The sequence below is a fragment of the Drosophila biarmipes genome, chromosome 2L (genome assembly GCF_025231255.1).
Source record: "Drosophila biarmipes strain raj3 chromosome 2L, RU_DBia_V1.1, whole genome shotgun sequence".
NCBI classification, from domain to species: domain Eukaryota; kingdom Metazoa; phylum Arthropoda; class Insecta; order Diptera; family Drosophilidae; genus Drosophila; species Drosophila biarmipes.
The window spans coordinates 577,592-600,850 of record NC_066612.1 but is presented as its reverse complement, the minus strand read 5'-3'; the positions used below and the strand labels follow the sequence as shown (position 1 = coordinate 600,850).

At 45.6% G+C, this 23,259-nt stretch overlaps 1 protein-coding gene across 7 annotated transcripts in view; it reads right to left on the bottom strand.

The window, feature by feature from the left end:
• The window catches only part of LOC108029144 (zinc finger protein ush), a 70,533-nt gene that overhangs the window by 14,148 nt on the left and 33,126 nt on the right, over positions 1–23,259 (bottom strand). For 4 of the 7 annotated variants that reach the window (XM_050885520.1, XM_017101269.3, XM_017101270.3 and 1 more), the window contains exon 2: positions 1,988–2,032. In XM_050885520.1, coding sequence (XP_050741477.1) covers positions 1,988–2,006 — 19 coding nt within the window. In that variant the 5' untranslated portion in view covers positions 2,007–2,032. Of the gene's footprint in view, positions 1–1,987; positions 2,033–3,543; positions 3,904–20,250; positions 20,291–23,259 lie in introns of those variants that run through there. The other 3 variants (XM_050885519.1, XM_017101271.3, XM_017101274.3) reach the window with 3 other exon arrangements.

Here is a 23,259-nt window from a genome sequence, read left to right as displayed (position 1 = left end):
CAAATTTTTACTCAGATTATTAATATTCATGATAGTTGTCTAATATCTCTTATATCATTTTAGAAATCAATTTAAGGAAGTAGGAAAGAAAACTTGAACAACTAATAAATAGAATGATAATACCTTGAATAAAGAAAAACTTTAACATAATATCCACCACAGGAAGGATACTATTTTGCAGTTACTTTTAAGGATCTTCAGGTAGTTTCAGGATTTAATAAAATATACAAAATATAAAAGGTACTCCCCAAAGAAAGGTCTCTGGTCCAAAGTCTGCTATACCACCCTCCATGATCAGCCCTATAATTTGATTCTTAGCTTCTCAAGTAATCCCAACATTGGGATCCCGAAAACCATCACCATCTAGTGACCACAGAGGCCTAATCCAATCTGGTCGGCCGGCCAGGCAGTGCAAGTGCGGCAGGCAATGGCAATCTTTTGGCCAAAAAAGTGGTGGACCCTGTGGGTGGCGGGAGGTGGCCGACCAGGCGGCCCGAAGGAATGCCACACGCTTTTCCCCACGTTTGTCGTCGGCTGACTGGCCTGGCCAACTCGGCTCTTCGGTCGCTTGGCGTCGCCATGGAGTGTCAACAGCCAGATAAAGATTAGCCCAGACAAACGCCCACTTTTTAGGCGAACTGTTACGCCCACTGGCCACTCGACCGCCCCCCGATTGCGGATTCCCGATTCCCCCGCCCCTCGTCCCTCATCCCGATCCCATCTGGCTCTGTGGCCCTGTGCTCGCAAGCTGGAAATCTTTCACTGACGCAGCACAAAAACGGCCACGTGGAAGGGCTGAGATTTGGATTTGGAGCGGGCAACGGGACGAGGGATGGGAGGCCCTGCTCCAATTGCCGCCAGTTTCAGGGGATTATTAATGATGAATGCTCGAGATGGCAGCGAAATGGTGCGGAATGTCGAGCCAAAAGAGCAGGAGCGGAGTTGAGGTTTTAGATTAAGCATTTAACTGGCCCATGTATTGTGGGATAATGCGAAAATTCATTGTTTTTAAGATGGTTTACTAAGAAATATCAAAACAAAGTATGGTAAGCAGAGTTGTTCTATATATGAAAAACTACCTCTCTATTATCGCTTATAAGAAATCGGTTTTAAAATGTTGGATTAAGAGTGGCCAATCTACTGGAACCCAGTTAAGTTCCATTAAACTCCTTTAAATTTTACGACAATCCCCGGGGTTTGTTTCCATCCTTTATCTACTGAAAACATTCAATACGAAGACCTCAAGCGACAGTCCGCTCCTGGGAACTCGAGTTTCAGAAGGGTTGCGGTGGTTGGGTGGTCGGGTCAGAGACATCGTCTCAATGACGTTGACATTGCTGATGATTATGAAGTGATATGAAATTGATGCCAATGATGTCGGAGTGAAGTCAAATTCCGCCCGAGGGGAGGGTTACAAAATAATGGGAAAGGGGTCTCGTAAATAGAGTGAGAGTGACCCGTTGTCATTTCCTGCAGTCCATCGGAGCGACTGAAACGAGGGTTGTGGCCACCACCCTCCACCCTCCTCTCACGAAAGAGTTTTTGTAAGGTCTGAGGTGTCAAAATCACAAAAACCGCAGGAAGCAGTGCCACTGCACTGATAAAAAGTGTATTAAATTAGAGGGCTCTCGTCTTCGTCTTTTTTCTGGATTAAATTTTATTGGCAGAATATCAGCGGGCAGCAGGGATGGGTTTAAAACTCCTGGGTCTACACACATCGAGGAATTTATTATTGGGCATTAACGGGTTATGTCTGTTGGGGGAGACAGCCCCAGAGCGGGGAATTAGAGGGGCCCGGGGACACTCGCCTGCTTCCTGCAGTCGAACTGATAAGAATTTATTTTTTGGCTTTGGCCCATTTCGTTTAAGCTGCTAACTTATCGCGGATTGAACGGCGGACAAAAGGACAACGGACAGGCGACAGGATGTGTTTTCAGCATCGAAGAGGATTTTCTTATACACAGACGGGTATTTCAAGTGGGCTTACCTCTGCTGTCGACGGTCATCTCTTCTGTGGTATCGGAACAATCACCTGAAAAGAAAAAGTTGGGTTAAAATAGTTCAGGTAATACTTTAAGATACTTTAGCAAGGATCGGTGAGGATGAAACATGAGGTAGCGTCTAAATTTACGGATACTTCCCGCCCAAAGCTCTCGACTAATAGTTTCTGATTTGTATCTCAGATAGTTCCAGCCAAATGGCTTTACTTTAAAAGCGATAATAATTGCTGCGAGGGCCGCATTGTTTGCTTTTGTCCACCCATTCTCTGTTTTGCCCAGTATCTTTGCATCTTTTCTGTTGGCAAGTTGAGTTTGCTACGAACTACGCACAGTAGTTGGTTTGCTGTTGGCTTGCGAAGCCGGTGTCCGAGCCTTCACTCCACTCGATTAAACTTCAGTTCGAAGTAGCCAGTACCCAGTACCCCGTACCCAGTATACCCACCATAAAGTACCCCCTCTACACATCGCACTACTCTCTGTGTTGTTTTCTCATTTTTGATTATATTTCGCTGATTATTCACTTCAAGGAATTATAATAACAATAATAACAACAATCCGCAGAATTCCTTCGTTTTCATTTCAGCTCCTCTGCGGCCCTGTCCCGTCTTCCTCGTCTTCGCTGGCCGCAGATCGCAAATAGCGCAGCTACACACACAGATACAGATACTCGTACTCACAGATGCAGATACATATGAGCCGGGCCAAGCTGAGGCCGTGGAATGAATGTGAAGCCACACAGCGCAGATAGGCGACTGATAAGCAACTGAAAGCTGGCTGCCATGGACGCGAAATGCGGACTTGGACTTGGACTACAGTGAGCAGTGTACAGTGTCGGACATGTCGGCCAGGCGGTATTGGGACCTTATTCCCCAACCCACCCTCCTCCCCCCTCTTCGGGCGACAGGGTCCAAAGGCTGGCTCCGCTAGCAATTGGCGGGATTTTCAGTTTCTGCAGTACACCCACACATGACTTGCAGGTTGATTGGTGCCCCAAGGGAACCGCGCGGGAACAGCACCTCTAGAGGTCTTACCACTCAAACTGAGTATTACCGAATGAGCAAATATGATATCACAGTTGCTATTTACATTTTTGAAATGAAATACGTAGCATATGTGCTTGTGGTATTCATTTATCTATCTGGTTTTTATGCCCAGATGAACCCCCATTTCCAATATTTGTCTTCGCTTCAAAACTAATGAATAACTTTAATTTAATCGCAGAAGCACAATTCAGAGTGCTTTTCTGGGTGAATAAACATTTTGTGAAATCCTAATCACTTCCAGGGAAGTGATGAATATGTTTACATCTAAGCCCGATACGCAGTTGAGCTGCAATATCTTAATGAAAATGTTATTGACAGAAAAGGGGTATAAATATTTATGACTGATGTACTTCCTATCAGAATTATTTTTTCATTAAATGGTATATCAATTAAATAACAAAATGGGGCTCATGGTATATGCATTTCTTGGCTGTTGCCTTTGCTGCATTACTCATAAGCCCCTGAAGTTCCATTCGCAGCTCTGCTAAAACGCTTCTCACCTCTCGAGCTGCTACTGAGCATTGTCTTCCTTCTATAAGTGTAGTAATCCAATGGCAGATAATCCGGGCTTAGTTGTTGGCTAGCTCTTTCACTTTCTCACTCGCACATGTTTTAGCTTTCGGTTTAGGCCGCACTTAAAGGGCAATTATGTTGTCACTTCCCGTGGGAATTCACTTTGACTCACTCACTGCAGTGCAATTATTCAAATTCTCGTTATGACGAACGAATCGTGTGCTTTTGCTTTCGGAATGGTATCGTACAGTGGCTCTCATGCCGTTGTGACTTGAGTGTTGTGAGTACCGCGCGTACCGCTCGTGGTTGCTGCCTGCTCCGCGTTCCACAGCAAACTGAATACTCGGACCGACCGGCTGAGTGAGGCGGTGAGTAATGAAATTTTCGTGCGCCGCTGTGAGATACAGATACAACCGATACAGATACCAGCCGAGCGAGCGAGCTGAACTGAACCGAGTGGCAGTGCGATGGGATGACGATGACGACGCAGCACAGCTGATGTTTGTTGATGCCGGGATGCCGGGCCAAAAGTTGTTTATCTTTGGGTTTCGAACTGGGACTCGCAGTGGTGTGGGTATGGCTGTGGGTATGGGCAGGGATTCGTATCAGCGGCCGAGAAACTCTCTCGCTCGTCGCTCCGCTGGCAACTGAAATAAGATATTGCGACTGGAGCTCTGCGGCTCTGGGACTCTCCGCTCTGCTCGGCTGCGGTCGACTTCCTTCGCTCGCCTCGGAATTATTCGAAACAAAAACTGATAAAGCACTGATAAGGGCGCAGCGCGGCGAGCTCTGCGCTTAGATAACATCGCAGAACAGAAACAGAACCAAAACCAACAAGCAAGCAGCCAACCAACCAGCAGCGAACGGATACACAACCAACACCACTGCAGATACAGATACAAAGATACACTCGGAGAGGGTGTGCACTGTGTGCGCTGTGTGTGTGTCGGTGCGCGAGGGAGATGCTTTTCAGCGATATCGCGTCTACGGCTAATGGAATTCTGATTATTGCTTAGTGATAAGCGTTTTGTGTTTAATTGTATCTCTGTATCTGTATCTGAATGCACCGAGCGAAATGGGGTGTTCAAAACACGATTGGAAAATGAAAAATTGTTGGATTTTTAAGGTGTTCAGGTGCACTGCTAGAAACAAAATAAACTTATATTGCTCTTCGAAGTAATACAACTATATGTACAGTTTATTTATGAAAAGCAAAACTTGTGTTTCAAATTTTTTTAAATTTTTGCTGAGGAATACTTTTTTGGTTTCACATCTAAAATAATCATTTTATCGCAATCTTTTTTTAATTTTTGCAATACAGTTGCACAATCTCAAATCGAAGTGTACTTCCTCCCGGTACAGGGAGATCTCGCACAGGTCTCCCCGTCGGTTATCATTCACCTCCTCCGGCCGCATCCACATGGCCATTTCTATCTGCATCTCCATCAACTCTCCATCATCATTCTGCAGCTTTTGGCTCACGGGGCTTTTGTTCGGCTTTTTCTCGGTTCGGTTTTCCTTGCGCGAGCTTATCGCCCGCCGTAGATCTATTTTTATGTTGCTTGTGCTACTCTTTCTCTCGCTCCTTCCTGGCACTCCCCATCTATAGTACATCTCGAGCGACCTCCGCCTCTGATTCCTATCGGCGTTTGGTTTATTTCCATTTCCCTGGCAACTTTGCAGATGCAAAAAACGTTTTCTTCTTTCCCAGCGATAAAAATCGCCCGGTTTCTCCTGCTCATCCGCTTTTCTCTCATTTGCTCTCTGCAATCAGCTGTTGCCAGCATGTTGCGCATGCGTTATAGTTGATATCGCAATGTATGTCCCAGAGAGTTATATCCCAACCAAGCCAGCCCACCGACAACCCCGTGCTGAAGCGTTGTTGTCTGCTGGCAACGATTATCTCTTTTGCCATTGTTGACTTTTAATTAGATTCATTAAACGTGCCGCTTGCCGCCAACCCTCTTGCAACCCCTTCGGTTAGCCCCTGGGTCCAAGGTTTCAGCACGACTTCAAAATACCCTAGATATCCCTGAGATACGGCTGTTCAGGGACGCATGTGTTTAGATCAACGTGAGCTCAAAATGGGGGTACAATTTAGGATAAACGATGAGTTTTCGACCTTTATATTTCATATTGGACCTAGCACTACAAATTATAAATTACCTTTATATGGCAATCCTTATTTGAAAGGTAGTTCTTACCTCAAATATTTTTAGTTTTAAAAATAAATTAGGGTCTTACAAACAGTTTTCATAAAATAAACTGAACTTGAAACATGATTGCCCCAAAAAGTATGCAGTGATTTTTGAAATTGAATACTAGGAGAGATCTTACGTACATATTTTTCTGAATTTTGTATAATAAGAAAGTGCCAAAACTCGAAACAAACAAACTGGTTGAATTTATAGTTTATTATCTCATGAAACAATTACTTTTTTTTCGCTGTTCTTATTTACAGGGTATCCCACATTCGTTTTACTTGCGATTCCCATCAACTTTAGCCTTTTTTCCTCCTTATGTGTTAGATTATATTTTCAGCAGTTTGTGGGTGTTTTTTTCTGTTGCGAGCTTATGCAGCGATAAACACTTCATGCGTGAATATCTGCAAAGGTTTTTGATAAACGCGACCGCTGCGGTTGTTTCGCGTTGTTGTTGGTGTTGCTGCCGGTCGTTGTTGGTTCTCGTTGGTTGTTGCTCTGCGCTGTTGGGGTGATGAACTGCCAGCACTCGCGCCTCTCCTTCCCCCGAACCCGCCATCTCGTTCTGACTTTGGCAGTGGCAATTGTTTTGCAATTATGTTGCTACAAGTCGGTACATTCATACGCTTGGCTCGGTGTGTGCGTGGGTATCTATGTTTGTCACTGATGTTACGTGCTCATTTATTGACATAAATATGAACAAATGCGACAGATCAACGTCTGCTGATTGCACTACATCGAAAAAGCGTTTTCAAGAAAATATGCTAAAAATACGGGGCAAAACAACAACAGCAGCGGCAACAATGAGTGAATTGTTACACAGTAAAAAATGTTGTTTGCATTTTTGTTCGATAACGAATTACTTGAGTTTAAAGGGTAATCGCAAAAAGAACGTAGATCTTTCATATTGTAACCTGAACAAACAAATCTTAATAAACTTCTCTAGTTACTAAGGTAGTGAAACCGTACAAATTCTTGTGATACTCATACTCTCTGACTGAATACCCTTGAGTGTTTCAGTGGTTTTTCTGCAATTCCAAGTGACGCAGCACTTGGGGCACTCCCCCGCTCCGTCCTCCTGACCTCGAGGCCCCTGCCCCTCCACACACACACCTAAATGAACAAAAAACTCCGCTGAGAGCGCAGATGCAAGTGGGTTGATAAGAGATCCTCACGCTGATAAAAAGCAAAAGCAGCGAGCAAACTCACAGTTGTTGCTTATTTTTGGGGTTATTTCTACTTCTACGCCGAAGCCTGGCTCTATTGCCGTCTCTCTCAGGGCGCGTATCCCCATCTCTCTCCGCCGCTCGTCGCTTTATTTCATTTCGTTCGCTTTTCGGGTAGATGCATCGTTAAGATTAGCACGGGCAGCATTTGTTGTTGTTGTGAAAAAACATTTATCATGAAATAAATCTACTTAAGTTTTGTTTTTTCGTCTGCGTTTTTTAGCCCCCTCCAACGTTGTCTTCCTCTCTCTTCTTCGAAACTGCACGGGGAAATAAATCTGCCTATTTAAGAAATATTTCAGTGAGTTTCAACCAATTTTACAAGAAATTCTGTTTAACTAAATAAATATGGCACTTTTAAGGCAGTATCTAAACTAAACTTTTACTATCTTATTTGGTAAATATTTCTCCCTGTGTAGAGACGTTTGCTGTTGTAACTCGAAACTCGCACATTACTGTATGGCGGAAAAGAGGTTGGGGATCGGAGTTATATAATCAATGGAGTTGCTCAGTTGCCCAACTCATTTCCACCGAAAAACCCAAAAATTGTTCAACCTTGAGCGGGCTGTGTCTGTCTCTCTCTCCCCCACTTTGCCGTCTCTGTCCCGCACAGCAGGTGCTGAGCTGCTGACAGTTTCGCTTCCCATTTCCTCGCCGCTTTTAATTCACCCTTGGAGCCTGCATATTTATGAAGTCTGGCAGATAAGCGATGACTTCATTGTAGCGAAATTAAATCAATTAACATAAGCCAAGGTGCGAGCTAAACCACCGACCCCAGAGCCACCCCGAGCCACCCACCCCGCCCCCAGCACTTATCTCTGTCTCCCAGCTCGCCCGCCCCCTCTCTCTCTTGTGGGCTAATCTAGCAATCAATCAAAGTGATTTAAATTTCATACCGCGTATCTGCAGCACCGCCACCACCGCAGTCCACAATTATGGCGCGCTGAGGTGGAGCTCGAGTACGAAATACACATTTCTGAAAATCACGATTAAGAACTCAGCCGAAAGCCAGACTGAAGTTTGAGTTATTATCGCTGGAAAACAGACACGAGGGGAAGGAGTTTGCATTACAAATGGTATCTGTCATAGCAGACATGAAAGATATAGGTAGAGTGAGTAGGTTGGAAATAATTTAGTCTTTGATTTTAGGGCATACTTTGTACAAGGATTTTAGGATTTCCCCTATTAGCTTTATATATTTTCAATCTTTGTCCTTTTGAAAATTGTTTGGGTAAGATGGGTTCGATACTTGATATTATACCACTTTATGGTAATATCTTTATTTGCGTCATATATAGAAATCCCTTTTTCGATAAATCTCTTTCTACCTGCACGTGACTCATTTATCCGCCACAGATCATCAATCTTTCATGGCCGCAGCTCCTTTTTTTCTAGGGCCCGATCTTCATCTACAATGGTGTATTTGTGCCCGTGAGTAATACGAACCCAGTGGATTTGTTTTATTGACCTCCTTTCCGGGCCCTCGCCTTGCCGAGTTCGAGTTTGCTAAGTGGTCATAAAATATGCTTAATGCATCAGGAAGCCGCCTCTATGCGGGTGCCACTGGCAAGGCAACCCCTTGGCCCCTTTGCGGACACCCCTGCCCTACTTCCCTGTGCGCCGTCGTAAAACTCCTTATCGCGGAGTTCGACTGCGACTTCGGCTTCCCAGTCATCCGCTGGTAAGTGCGAGATTAAAATATTGGATAAAGCGGCAGCAGAAATGCATGGCGGCGATAAGGAGTGGAAATGGAAACGTCCCCGGTCGTCGTGCTCGTCGGTGTCGCCGCTCTTTCAAAATATTTCTACGCTATCGACATCGCCGCCCTGTTTTGAATACCGGCCTCGACGTGGGGCGAGGCTCGGTTCCTCGGTTTCTCGGTTTCTCGGGTAAGTGAGTGATAAACACGAGTTATCGCATCAATTAGTTCGGCGTCAAGTCGACGTCGTTAAAGGCAGCCAAACAAAGCCCGCAGGCAGCTCGACTCATTTTCGATTCCAGCCAAAAAGAGGCGCTCGCATTTGAATGGGAAGGCGAAAGTCACGCCGGAATGCCATAAAGCCGAGTCGCCGACCAAGTCGCGGTCTGCGTCCCTTTTTGGCCCACGGACTGCCGGCCAACTGAGGTGCTGTGAGCGACTCACGGCCAAAGTAGCTAAGAAGAGTCGAGAAAATATCCGCCTAAACAAATTTGCTTCAGCTAGTATAATATTATTATCCTGTTCGATGTCTGGTTCAACACATTATATACAGGATACGTTTAAGTTGGGACCCCTAATAAGGGACATTTTTGGGACCAGAATAGGTTGCACAATTTCTTTGAGAAACGTAAAACCGTCAATGTACGCATAATAACCCGATATTTTTCTAAAATTTATATTTTAAATACTTAATACTTTGTTATATCTGTTTAATGGGACTGGATAATATTATTTTAATAAGTTTTAGCTATTTATTCAGGCAACACTGTGGTACAAGGCGACATCCGGGGCGCGACGCCGACAAGAGTGTCAATGATCCTATAACCGATTTTGAGGCAGCGTCGCCGCCGAGGTCTCCTGCATCCCTGCATCTCTCCCCTGTCGCCGTACGCAAATTGAGCTGGAAAGTGGCTTGTAAAACATTAAACGCTTCTCGTCCAGTCGCCAGTCATCAAATGAGCAAGTGACGCGACCGAGAGCGATGTGGGAGGGCCGAAGTCGGACTCGGACTCGGATTCCATTCAGGTTCAGGTAGAGATGCAGATACAGCACACGCCAAAGTGCGGGCTAATTGCCAGGGTGCGTCCGTCTCTGTCGAACCCCCTCCTTCGGCCTCCTTCAGTCCCTCAGAGGCGTCTCTGTCCCTCAGCCTCCTTGGTCCTGTCAACGGCTTCCACAGTGCGTCAGGAGATCTCGAGTGGATAACGCTGACGATGACGCTGAACTGCCGACGACGACGTCGGTTATCGCAGCCGGAAGTGCCATCATAAAGGGAAGGTGCAATAAAAATATTTTACACGCCTGCCCTCTCCCTCGCGCCCACGGCCGCCCTGGCGTCTTTCCTCTCCTTTCTTCCCTCCATTCGAATGGGAATACCTCTTTGGGTGCCTGCTTGATCGGCTCAATTGGTTCGGAAGTGGCTGTCGACGTGGCAGACGGTGACGAATTCGGCCATACACTTTCTCATTAGGGAGAAGTCAAGGTGAGACGCATTTAATGTTATGGTTTGCAAAGAGGATGACCATAGTAGGGAGTCCTTTCTGGGTTTTGTGCGAAACCGTGCGTTATATGGTCGACATTTTTGGCAAGACCCATTGTTCTTAGCTAACTAACGAAATACGATTACATTTACCTCCCCTTTTATATTGCTAAGTTAATTTGTAAGGTTCCTAATACCTCCCGCAGTTGATGTACCCTATGCCCTTTCGGGTTCCAACGGTGTAGCAGCGCCCTAACCATCTGAGGCAACTTTCCCCGATTCACTACCGATTCTGATTCCTGCACACATGCAGGCCACATGTAATACGCTCAGATGCGAGATGACAGCGGCGACGACGAAGGCCTCATCGGAAATGTTGCTCTATGCAGCCTTATCAGCTGGCATTCCATTCCTGGTGCTCCTTCCCCGTTCCCATTGTTGGCTGCTCCTGCTCCGTTTCCTCCTCTTCCTGTTCGTGTCTTTCATATGTGTGGTGGGTTCAAAGGAAAGACATCAGGGGCACAGGAGGAATGGAGCAGAGTCCCTGACTCATGCCGAAAAGTGTTTTCGGGTCGCACCATAAAAATCATAACAGTTTATGTCCTGTGAGCCCGAAGCCCCAGAGAGGACTCATCATCGTCCGCCCCTCCACTCAGGAATCAGTGAGAGATTCCCATCAGCGAAAGTTGTGGTCGAATAAAACGCATTTGTTCTGCGTGGTAAATGACCCCTCCGAAGGGGGAGTTCAGGGTCAACTTTCAAGGATAATAACAATTTTCGTAAATTACAAATTACTTGTGGAGGGAGTTGTGCTTTTATTTGCGTGGGTTTCCTAGCCTCGTACAGCCGAGGGCAAATAAGTAGTTTGGCAACTTTTTAACCAATTTGTGTCACTCTGAGGGATGAATAAGAAACTTGTTGAAGTAGTTATGGTGATTGAGTAAAAGTCCCAATGAGTTACCGAAAAATCTTGCATCCTTAATTCGGCAGCCCTATTTATTTGACCCCGCCTGTATATAAGTCATGTTCATTAAAGCAAACTCGGACACGCACACACATAAATCGCTTATCCTTTATCCTGTTGCTGGTTCGGTCGCTGTGTGTGCGGGGGAGCCGGGTGACTGTTCCAGGATGATAAATCCCCATCCGACTCTGCGGCCAGTGGACTGCAGCCGGCTAAATGACAAACTGCAAGGAGGCAGGACCAAAAACAAAACACCAGCGCACGCAGGACAACGCCGCTGATAAGCAAAGTTGTGCCGAGAGGGAGTGACTCAAAGCGTTTGTCTCAGTGTAGCGAGCGAGCCATTAAATTGACAAAATACCAACACAGTGCGGGCATTTTCGGGGGAGCGGGCGGGGAGGTCGGCCACAAAAAGGACATTCCTCAGGAGCGAGAGAAAAAGCGAGAGCGAGATAGGGGGCAGCGCCATATTTTATATTTTACATTCTTATCGCAAAACTCTCACTCAGCCATTCCGTTTGGGCTGGAGGTTAAAGGGGCTGGGTGGGTGGTTGTGGGCGAGAAAGCAAGCCAGGGACAGGGAGACAGATTGAGCGGCAGAGACAGAGAGGCAAAACAGTAGCTGGAGAACTGATAACACCCGCGCTAATGGGACCAAACAATGCCAAATGGAGCAACGCAGCAGAACGAACAGAGGCGATGCACACAGCCACAGCAACCCACCCACCACCCCCACAACAAGGACACAACACAGCGGCAGCAACAACAGCAGTCGGGAGAGGCAGTCCCACCCAAAGCTGGGCTGGGCCGTCTTATCTATGGCCATCAATCAGGCGAGCAGCGAGCGGCGATAAGCAAAAAGATTTTAAATGGAGTGCACACAGCCAACGGGAGAAAAGGAGAAAGGCGGCGGAGAAAGAGGGAGAGCGAGATGGGGAGGGGTTGGGACCTACACTCGACCGAAAAGTGTTGTCGAGTCAGTTATCCTTGTTTTAACGTACAAATAGAGCACTGAAGAATGTATACTACAGATGTACTATTAATATTAAGAAGTTCTAATATAAAAACATGTTGGGTTGCTAAATAAATATACCAAATATTTAGAATGCCATGAAGATCCTTAGGGTACGGATAATATTTTTGGGGAGTATTTATACCTTTATAAGATATTGATTCATTTTATATAAATATGTTTCCTTACTATTTGCACTTTCAAAGAGTTGTGTAGGTAGTAATCCATTGCATAGCAAACACACTATACTTTCTCCCAGTGTCCTAGCAGGGGCAGCCCCCTTTCCCCGTCCTCCCATGGCACGAGCGCATCTCTGGGCGGGAATTGGGTGGCGATGGTTGGGTTTTGTCCTACGACTGCTGGCAGAGATAAGCGGAGCTCAAACTGAATGCAGACAAAGGGGCGGGAACGGAAGTGGGCGCTGAAGGGAGGGGCGCGATAGTTCCTGGCCAGGTGATGCCACCCACTTCTGCGACCCAACCCCTTGGCGATTCAGTGAATTTCATTTTCTGCTCGCGGCCCACGAATATTTTCACTTGCCGTTGGTGGCGTTGTCGTTATCAGCTCGCCCAGCTCTTGCTCCCGAGGATGTGAGCGGGTGGAGGGGGTGGGCGAAGGGCGCGACAGGACACTGAAGGCAGTTGCTTATCACACACTCACACACACAGCGAGGAACTGGTGTTAACCATACGCCAGAAGCATCAGAGCAGCATAAAGCAATCGCGGCAGCAGGACAGAAACAATGACAACCAGTTGACAACCCTACTGTACGGCAACCCTGCCCCCCTCCCACATTTTGTAATCAAGGTCCTTTCAGTGTTGGAAAGTGCGCAATTTTGCATTGAATGAAATGAAATTGTTAAATGAAATGATTCGCCTCCCATTCAGAGGCGACGCTTTTATGCATTCACCAATTGATTTGAGCCACGCCCCACGCCCATCGCCCAACGCCCCTTCCGCTATCAGGCCACGCCCCCATGGCCTCTCTAGCGCCTTTACTTAATTAACTGGAGTGAAAATGGCGCCTGCATGGAAACTGATAAACAAACATTTTTCGGCCTCGCTGGCAGGACCAAAAGACCCAGGAAAATTCCCATTGTGGCCAGAGCAGAAAGTGGGGTTTGGATAGCATGGATAGTAGGGGTAGTTCCACTGCTTATCGCTGTGTTTGGAATGTGCCAAGCCATTCGAGGCTCGACATCCAGGCAGCAGCAGTGGAGATAAGGCCCGAAACAGCCGAGCAGAACCGAATACGGGGCAAAGGAGCAGGAACTCCCAGGCTAGTCCTAGTTCTACATATCGCTGGATAAGGGGAGGTGCTCGGACCAGGGGGTTCAGAGGTCCTGTTCGTTGCGTGTGCGATACCAAAAATACACACAGAAACTCAGGTGTAGGGGAGGTGCGAGAAGCACTTTGAGGTGAACCAACTATACGAAAAGTCCATGTTATCCAAACGGGGCGGGTGGGTGCAAGTGGTGGAGTTCTACTTTAGGCAGGTGGTAACTGGCTGGCTTTCAATACACAACACCATCTCACACCTCTTAAGAGGGATTGAAGGTTAAGGAAGAAAAATAATATTACGTTTTTAGCCGAGTTGTTTTATCTATTTACGAATTTTCTGGTCAGGGATAACAAAAGAACATTCAAAGGATTTAATAAAAATTGTACTATAAGCGACCCCTGCATCCCCTTGGTTCTAGCTCCGTCAAGAGATTTTGGCATCCATTTCGTCCTGTGCTCTCTCCGCACACACACTCCACTCCGCGAAGCGCGTTTGTGTGTGTTGCCTTGTGTGTGGCGAAACAGGAGCGCAGGAATCCTGGGACGAAGTCGCGTGGCTGCAGATACATTTGTATCTGTATCTTGCAGATGCCGAAGCGGAGTTCATTGTGTGCGTACCTCGCTTGTTGCTCTTAACCACGCGCGAATGTTTGGCAAATACTTGGCTGACCCAGATTACGCAATCGGCGAGGGGCTTGGAGGGGCCGCAGGAGATATGGCGGTGGGTCAGGTGTGCCAGTCCGAGATATAGACTCCGCAGACTCGCCTGCTGCTCCGATATGGGCTCTGCATACCCCCGACTGTAGCCCGCCGAAGGGGAGCGAGCGAGAGGGTCCGAGGGGCAGCGCTTCGATAGCGATATCTAGCCAGAGCAGCACGTGCAACTCTCGCGAATTCATAGACACCGACCGCGATTAGGCGGCGAGCTCAGCTGTTCCAGCTTATCAATCGCGTCTTATCACCACCTGCAGCTGCAGCTGAGTATCTGAACAAGTTGCTCGAGAAAACGAGCAAGAAGCTAATAAGCAGCTGAAGGTAAATGGGATAATTAGATAGACGGCACATCGACTCCACAGCACGGAGAGAAAATAAAACCTACAAGTGAAATGTACTAAAATATACCTTATTATGCTTAATTATTTTATATTTTGAATAAGACAATGCAATTCTTATATACATTTCTAGGCTTTTTATCTCTAGCTTGTTTTACTGAACATATTAATAAATATTCGTTTAAAATACATTGTTTCCGATGTATCTCATTGCGATTTCCTCCTTTCGTCCCACAAATTTGGCTCGCTGCGAGCAACATTTAATGATGATTGCCCCTGATTGATAACATTTATTGCGATTCGCATTTCTCCGCCCTTTACCCCCATTTCCCCCTTTTCCCACATACAGAAGAGATATGTGTTTGTACATATATCTTCGCGTTCATTTTGTCTGCAAAATTGTGGTTTATTTCTGGTGACTAGTCGCTGCGGTCGATGCCATGTGCAGATAGCTCTGATGGATTCTTTGATGATAAGCCCTGCTTCTTTTCAGCTGACAGCAGGCCAATCCCCGCACCACAATTAATGCCTGAATAATTCATCAATCGGTTCGAGAAAGTGCGGCGCATGGCAAATCGGAAAAGTGAATACTAAGTAGCGAAAGGATAATCTTTCGCTTTTCCCCTCCGCTGTTAGCATCTCAAGATCAACTTACCGCATTCTCATTAACCCTTCATTCACTTCCTCTCGGATCGCTTAGATCCAGTTACGATCCAACTGAGGTCCATCTAAGTCTCGTTATGGGCGCTATAAAGCCGCATGGTTCCCGGCTTAATGCAGATAGGGAGAAAATACAAAATGCGATTTCATTTACGACCCTCGACCATAACTTATGCACATATTTGTGACTTTATTTGGGTCCCAGCCTCGGACCCAGCCCCTCCTATAACTCGATTGGGGATTGGGGTGTTGGATTACGATTACGCATGGAGAGGTATTGAGTATCGCTTAATATTGATGAGGCTGCTGGGGGCCGAGATGCCGGGGAATGGTAATGGGAATCGAGTTGGCGCCCCATGACTAAATAACTAAATGTGCCATGCGAGCAAACAGAGTCATAAACTTCTGCTTTATGACCATGGCATGCACACACTCTCAAACACGGTGGGGCCACCTATACAAAGGTGTATCGGCTACAGTCGCGGTCAAATTACTGGGGCTGATTCCTGGCATTTGAAATAAAGTTTTTCCAAGAAATATTAAATACATTGTGCTTCAAGAGTTCCTGACCTTAGTGATGTTAGTCACATTATACATAATTCTTTGGTTTTTCTGTAATATATTATGATGACATATTGTACGGAAGGTCCTAGATAAAAGTACTATTGTCTTAACCACGATTGCACCTGGTTCTGTTGGCACATATATCGTCTGTCTATCGGGTGAACAACGCGCTTTGGGGGTGTATATCGACTATCGCTGGGTTAGGATCTTCCCCGCCCCTCGTTTTACTGAAAAGCCGAAACGAGTTATCGCTTAGTTGGCATCTCTTACTCCGCCCCACCACCCCAAGCCTCACTCTGTGCTACCAGCAGGATATTTGCCAATAAAAGCAAAACGAAAACTTTTTATAGACACGCACACACACGGACGCAGATAGGAGCTCACTCACTCGCACAGCACACACACCATTTGGGGCAGACCTTATCAATCAATCTTAATTAATCACAAGCAAAGATCGCATAAAGCCGAAAGGAGCGGGGCAGGAGATGTGTGCATGCCACACAGGTGCCCGAATCGGAAAAAAACCGAAAAGTTCGTCATCGTCGACTACAAATCGATGAGCAAACAAAATCCGCTCGCTGGGTCCCGGTTTCAGTTTGATATAGGGATACAGTTCTGGTTTGGCACTGGACTCGGGGTACATTAGGCAAGACTTTAAAAGTAAAAGTAACTAAAAATGGGGAATATTAGGGGCAGAGTCCATATTAAAGCCCATCATTCCTTTTATTTTATAGTTTCTCAGGTTTAATTACTTTCTTACGACGTTATATAGCTTACAATGGGAAGGAAAAGAAATGGAAATTATGTTTAAATTGTTGTTTTTCATTTTTAAACATATGAAGGTATCCACTTACACATTCACCCAATGAATTTGCTAACTGAATAAAAGTTGTTCTGTATTAATTTCCTACTGCGCTCCTTTGCACTGAGGAAATCAGGCCATTCCTCATACAACGATTATGCTTGTAATATAACAGATGAATTTATTAAAAAGATTTAGAACCTTCTTTTTGAACGTTATTAATCATCGTGAGAGTTTTCTCCAATTTTCATTACAACTACTAAAATTACTACTTCGCTTTTTAAAAAACTCCTTGATTTCTTGAATTCCTGCGCTGTTTATTTTTTCGAGTGTTCCTTATCTCATTCCGGAGTGAAACAAAAGGCAAAGCAGCGAATCAAGGTATTCCCGGTCTGTATTTCCCAGCGCCCTCTCCCTTTCCCGTTCCTTCACCGACTTTCTGCCACACCTGCCCCAGTTTTTCTGGGTGAGCCAAATGCGAACGGACTTTTATCAACCGCCGCCGTCGCCGCCGCCGTCGCAGCGATAATGAAGACGCCAGCGCCATCAGTTTTGGAGCAAGGAACATCAGCGGGGGAATCTCGTTTAACCTGCCCCGCCCCTCGGAACTTGGAACTCGGAACCCCCGGTGGAAGTTCCTCAAACAAAAGCCGCCGTCGCCTCTGTGGTTTTGCCTTGGAGCGCCACTCGAGCGCCACTTAGATGAGATGTCTTGATGTCTTGGCGGGGATATCGCCCCGAAAACCCCTTCTTCTGCCCCTGGCTTATCGCAGCCAACGAAAAAAGAGGAAAATTTCATTAAAATGATTTATGGAAATGCAAAGCCGTTCGATTCCGATCGGAATGCGTACATACATAGCCCGCCCCTATCTGTGGGCAGGTGACAAATGGTTGCATTTAGAGGGGTTCTAACTTTTGCTCATAATTAATTACAATTTAGTTTATTAACCACCGAAGTTGCGTGGGGCAGAAGGGCAGGCTTGATGTATCGGCGGTGATAAAGTTGACAAATTTTGCTTTTAAGCTTTGGCTAATGAGGCTACCCGAAATGGGGGAGTGGGAAACTGGCGGCGATTCCCAGCCCATAAACGAGCTCAAAATGCCAACTCAGCTGTGACGACAAATCAAAAGCCCGAAAATACGCAAAGGGATCAAGGCCCAAAGCACTGGCTGAATCAGCAAACTTAGCGAAGGCAGAGATTCTAGATGTCTGCCGAAATATTAAAACATTATAATTCCGCCTATCGCAGCTGAAAATCGCATTTAAAAGCGCGCAACTTGCCATAAACAAAGAGACGAGGAAATAATGAGACAGGATATGGGCCCAGAAAGTACAGCAAGGCAGTCAAGTGAAAGCGAAGAAAGAGAACAGTATGCAAAGTCAACTTAAGGCAGAGAATGGGATAATAACTAGTGGAATACAAACTTTAAATTAGTCTACAAATAATGCAAAAACATATTAAGCATATAGCCTTGACAGAACTAGTTGGGAATTATGATGTACCTCAAATGCTGTGGAGGTAGTAAGATTAAAAAACCCTTATAAAAGCTAGAATTTAATTTTGTATTTTTTATTTAAATTATTTAACTAAACAAACAGTTCCATTTAAGGGACTTTTCTGTCCAAGGCCTAACTTGTTATCTCAGATAGCCCTCTCTTTCCCTCCAAATGTATCTGTATCTATATCTCACCTTGGGCTTTATGCCCCTTGTTTGTGTTTTTGTTGAGATTCGCGACCGGCACTGAACAGGCGCCCAGAAACAGCAGAAAGACGCGCCAGGGAACCCGGCTGAAGAACCCCAGACGAAACGGAGCGATGTTCCGAAAAAAGGCAAATAAAAAGGCAACAAAGAAACCAAAACGAATGGAAAAGGAGCTGTGTATCTGTGTTTGTGTATCTGTATCTGTACATGTCGTTTGGAGCTCGCAAATAAAAACAGCCTCAAAGATAAACAACACCGTAAACACAGACGAAGGCCAAAAGCCGGCAGAAGCGAGAGAGCGTCCCCAAGAAGAGAAAGAGAGAGAAGCAGGTGGAGGCAATCGTTGAGTATTAACAAACAAACAAACAAGCCAGCAAACAAAACAAGTACAACCACTGCGGGTAAACAAGCCAGCAAACACACGGGAGCAACACCAAAAATTCGTTTTTCACCTGGAAAAAGAATAAACACCAATAAAGGCGTCCAGTGGGAAAGAGAGGGAGTACTTGGGGGCGAAAGAGATGGCGACTCGCTGAGCTCGTGTTTTGTTTTATTTCGGGAATGCTCGCTCTTCTTCCTTTTTCCCTCAAAAACCACTCAGATAAGAATATTTTCAGTCCACGTCCAGCTGATAAATCATTAGTAGGGCACGGGGAGGGGTTCTCGGGTTCTGGAGAGGATTAAGCCACCTCAGGACTTTCCCAATATTCCGCCAACTAAGCAACACTATTAAGCTTTCCCAGCTCTCTGACTTCCTTAATCGTACACCCGTATCCCCCGTAGCATAATTCATGACTCGAAAATCCAGCTAAATATAGTGAATATTCCTAAACGGCGTCACAAAGTAGTGCTCCTTCTTCTTCTCCTTTCCGAAGAGCCAACAAAATTTTATGAAACGTAAAACGGCGATAAGAAAGCCGAGTCAGGATTGCACTGAGAAAAATGAGCAGGGAAACTAACTTGTTGCTATGCTATGCCATTTTGATTTAAATTTTGAAACAGAAAAAAAGTTGCATTTCCTAATATCTGTATAATATCTTTCTAAACGACATATAATATTTTTGTTTGTTTGTAAAAGCTTCGATTGGGCTTATTTCCTGACCGCCAAGGACTTCCTAGTTTGCAGCCGTGCATCGATTGCATCCTCCTGCACACAAAAACACTCACACGTAGGGATACAGCGGGCAAGTCAGGATGCAAGGCAGGCGGCTATTATGCATTGTCATTACGAGTTGATTACGAAGTTTTAGGGCGAGATGCAGGCGAGGGGCCGGAAGGACGGGCGGGCAGGACTTGTTGTTGCTGCAGCAGGCAGCCGGCAAAAATGATACATTTTAATGCGAATCTTGATAGTGCCGCAGAGATTGCTCCGCATAAAAGGGGCGGAGGTGGGGAGAAACTTACGGCAGAAGCAGGCAGATGCACATGCTGTGGCAAATGCACACTGCTCGGAGTGCGATAAGCGTGCTCCTTCCTCGCAGGCTGCTCATTCGTGTGACAGCTGAAGAAGTTGTAAGCAAACTGAGATTCGGCGGCCGGGCAGGGGAGGAGCAGCAGGACGGGGGCAGGCAGCCCAGTGGGGCTAAGGAAATGTCTGCAATCACTTGAATATTGCATTAACAGGCACGTAAAGCACTCGCACACTCGCACACCCGCGCACCCGCACACACTGATGCAGACATGAATCGCGCCATAAAGACGTTGAAAAGTTTGCAGTTTTCAGTCCGCAGTCCTCAGTTTGCCCACCCGAAAAGTTGCCAAACGCTGCGTATACGTAATGCGAAATTGCTCATACGCCACGCGGCCCTATCTGTGTGTGCGCAACGTGATTTCCTGCAGGAAAAGGCGGCAAGTAGGATGCAAAATGCTGGCAACTAACTGATAATTCGCACAGAAGTAGAAGCTGCCAGCCAGAGCAGGGATTACATTTTGATCATGTTCAAAATTTGTTTAGAGGAAATTCAAAATATTTAATTTACAGAAGAAATCATTATAAGTCTGTCTTCGTCTCGAATGGGAAAATCATTTCTTAGTTTTTAATAAGCTTACCCAAAACCATATATTTTGTGTAAAGCGTTTATTCACCAACCTGTAAAGAGAAAAAACATTTCGAATTACTTAGTTGTGTTTAAGAAATTGTTTTCAGTCTCTATAATAAATCGCAAAACAATCTGTGTCTTGCTTGAGTGCCTGTAAATATTACAGAACAAATACAAGACACGTCGATAAGTTTTACACATAGCTCATTAAAATCACATTTGATTCTAGCTGCTTATCGAGATCGGCTTTCCGTACACTTATTTTTTCGAAATAACTAAAAAGCTAATCAGCTGATGAGATTGGGAGATTTGTGCAATGGGATAACAAGCTTTTCGGTGGGGCTTCGGAGATGGGGGCCACCATTTCATGTTCAACAAAGTTGGGTTGGCAAATCATTAAATGAGATCTGGAGCGAAGCTCGTTACGTGGTCCAACTAATTACACATGGCCAGCACAGCCCCACTCACAGAAGTATAAACGTCTATATGGGCGAGTATCGAATCCACCACCCCGCCCTGCCCGTGGAGCCGCTCTAATTACTCGATGATATCGGCTACATTTTATTTAAATTCAATTTACATCACCAAACAATTGCGAATTGTTGATCAAATTGCAATTTAGAAACGAGAATTCATAATTTTTACCCTGGCCCGTACAAAAATGGGCCTACCATTGAGCCCACTGATGTGTAAACTGAAAAACTTTGATAATATTGTCAGTGTTTTCAATTTGCGCCCGACACACGAGCCAAATCCAATGCGGCCAACGTCACCAGCAGCCACGCCCACACGTCCTAGCCGGGCTAGAATGAACAATCCAGCCCAAAACCAAAAAAGAAAATAAATAAAGGAGCGAAGGGAAACAAAGCCAGGCGCAACAGTTTTGTCCGCACGGGCTGTCAGGCCGGGCAGGGAGACCAGCCAGGGAGTTCGAGTTGTCAACACGAAAGCGGCCACAAGGAAAACCCAAACCAGCAGCCGCGGTTGCAAAATAAAAGTGCGAAATGCAATACGGAATAAATGGAAATTTTTGTAACCTGCGCACACAAATGGGGGAATGTCGTCGCGATTTCAATTTAAATGCAATCGATAAAGAGAAATGGCTGCGGGTAGAGTGGCGGCGGGGGGGCGGATTGATCGGAACTATAAATTCCAGAAACGAATGTGTTCCACAGCCTTAAACATTCAGCAAGGGTCCGCTCTACATTTTCAGTAGGTATATTTAAGTATTTCACGGATATTTTTACATGACTTCCTTGTTATAACTTCTCCCAGTTATTCAAGCGTTATGCAGGCGTATTAAGTGTACTATTGCACTGTGAATTCAATTTTGATTTTAGCACCTCTTTCGCCTTTCAGACCCCATTCAGTGACCAGCAAAACCATGTGCAGTATTCCACAGGCCTTCGATGGCTGATTTGCCTCGGCGATAATTGGCCAGAATCTCGGTCTCCGCTGGCCGTGTGTGATTGGAACGAAAGCCACGAAGCCAAAGGCGAAAGGTGGAAAGAAAATGCAAATTGCCAGAGAAGCGAAGCGGTGAGAAACTGGTTTTCCCCGAGCAGAGAACTGGTACCTGGTATCCAGGGACCAGATACATCTCCGCTTCCCTCGCCGAGCACTTCGTTGTCCAACACTGCTCCTCCGGCTTGTCTGATCGACGCACTTTACACTATCTGCCCCGAAGATCTGCCGCTGCTGTCTGCAACCATTTTGAATCCGCTCTCCGCTCACACTATCTGGAAAAAGAGGAGCAAACTGGGGGCATGCGGGTGCGGGGCAGGGGACCTGAAACCATGCAGATGGAGGGCCTCGAGCTCCCCAGTTAGCGCTGATTGGTGGCCCAAGTCGAGCGCACCGCCCCAATCTGGTTTTACAGCCTCGAAACACAGCCTCGTTGGCTGAACACCGCGTTAGTTGTGAGGTCTGTTTGAGTTTGCTTCGGTTTCGAAGCTTCTTTTTATCTATTGGGACAAGTGAGGCTTTCAAAGTTCAAAAAAATTTGGTTATTATATCTAATATATAGGAAAATTGCAATGAGTTTCTCTAGATTTCTTCAATCGATATTTCCGATAATTGTGGTCGAAGTTATCGATTTTATCATGCTTATATTTTTATTAAATATTGCCCGTTTATTCATATTAAATCAACAGATAATAGCATTATATTTAAGAAAACTTTGCATCTTTAAAATATTAGTTAGGTATTTGAAAACCAATATCTTTGCTTTTAATGAAGCTCTTTAAATTGATTTAAATTTCTTTTGTTTTTAGATCGCCCTGAAGTAAACATCTTGCTCATCGAATTGTTGACCTAATAATCGCAGAGACCATCTCCAGGCCCCCCTCGGCGGACGCCCCTGCCTGCTTATCGTTTATTAAAAATCAATTAATGCGATGATCAAAAACTGGTCCACTTAGAGCGCCGGCAGTCGGTCCAAGAGCCCAGCCACAAGGCAAGAGCAGCGAGATCCAGCTAGATTGTGGGACCGATAAGGCGCTTCGATGACTTCATACGCCACAAAAAGCCGAAATCACACCTCAGATGAATATAAAATCGCTGAGCACTTAAACAGACATCTGCATATTGCCCGGCGATCGGCGATCGGCAGTCGGCGATTGTCTCGTCGAGGGCCATAAATTACAAACCCTCGCTGGCTGAGATAGGCAGGCAGTTTTATCGACCGCTTTCCAATCGCAAATCGATTCCGTATAATGGATCAAAAGGAATCGGGGCACGCGGCGTATACGCAATTTTTATCAGCGCACTCAAAATAAACAACAATCGAAGCTCAAATGTGTGCGGGGATTGGAAATAAAATTAGAAATTTATGGAAATCGCCATTCGGCTGAGATAACGAAAGCCACAGACCGCAAAAACAAAAAAGCCTCTCGACAACAAAAGCCAAAAATTTAAAAGCTTAAAACTAAAATTTGTCGTTAATGCGACACTCGGACAGCCGATCGGTATCTCGCTTTATTCGGGGGGCAGCGGGATTCGGCTAATGCAAAAAGATATA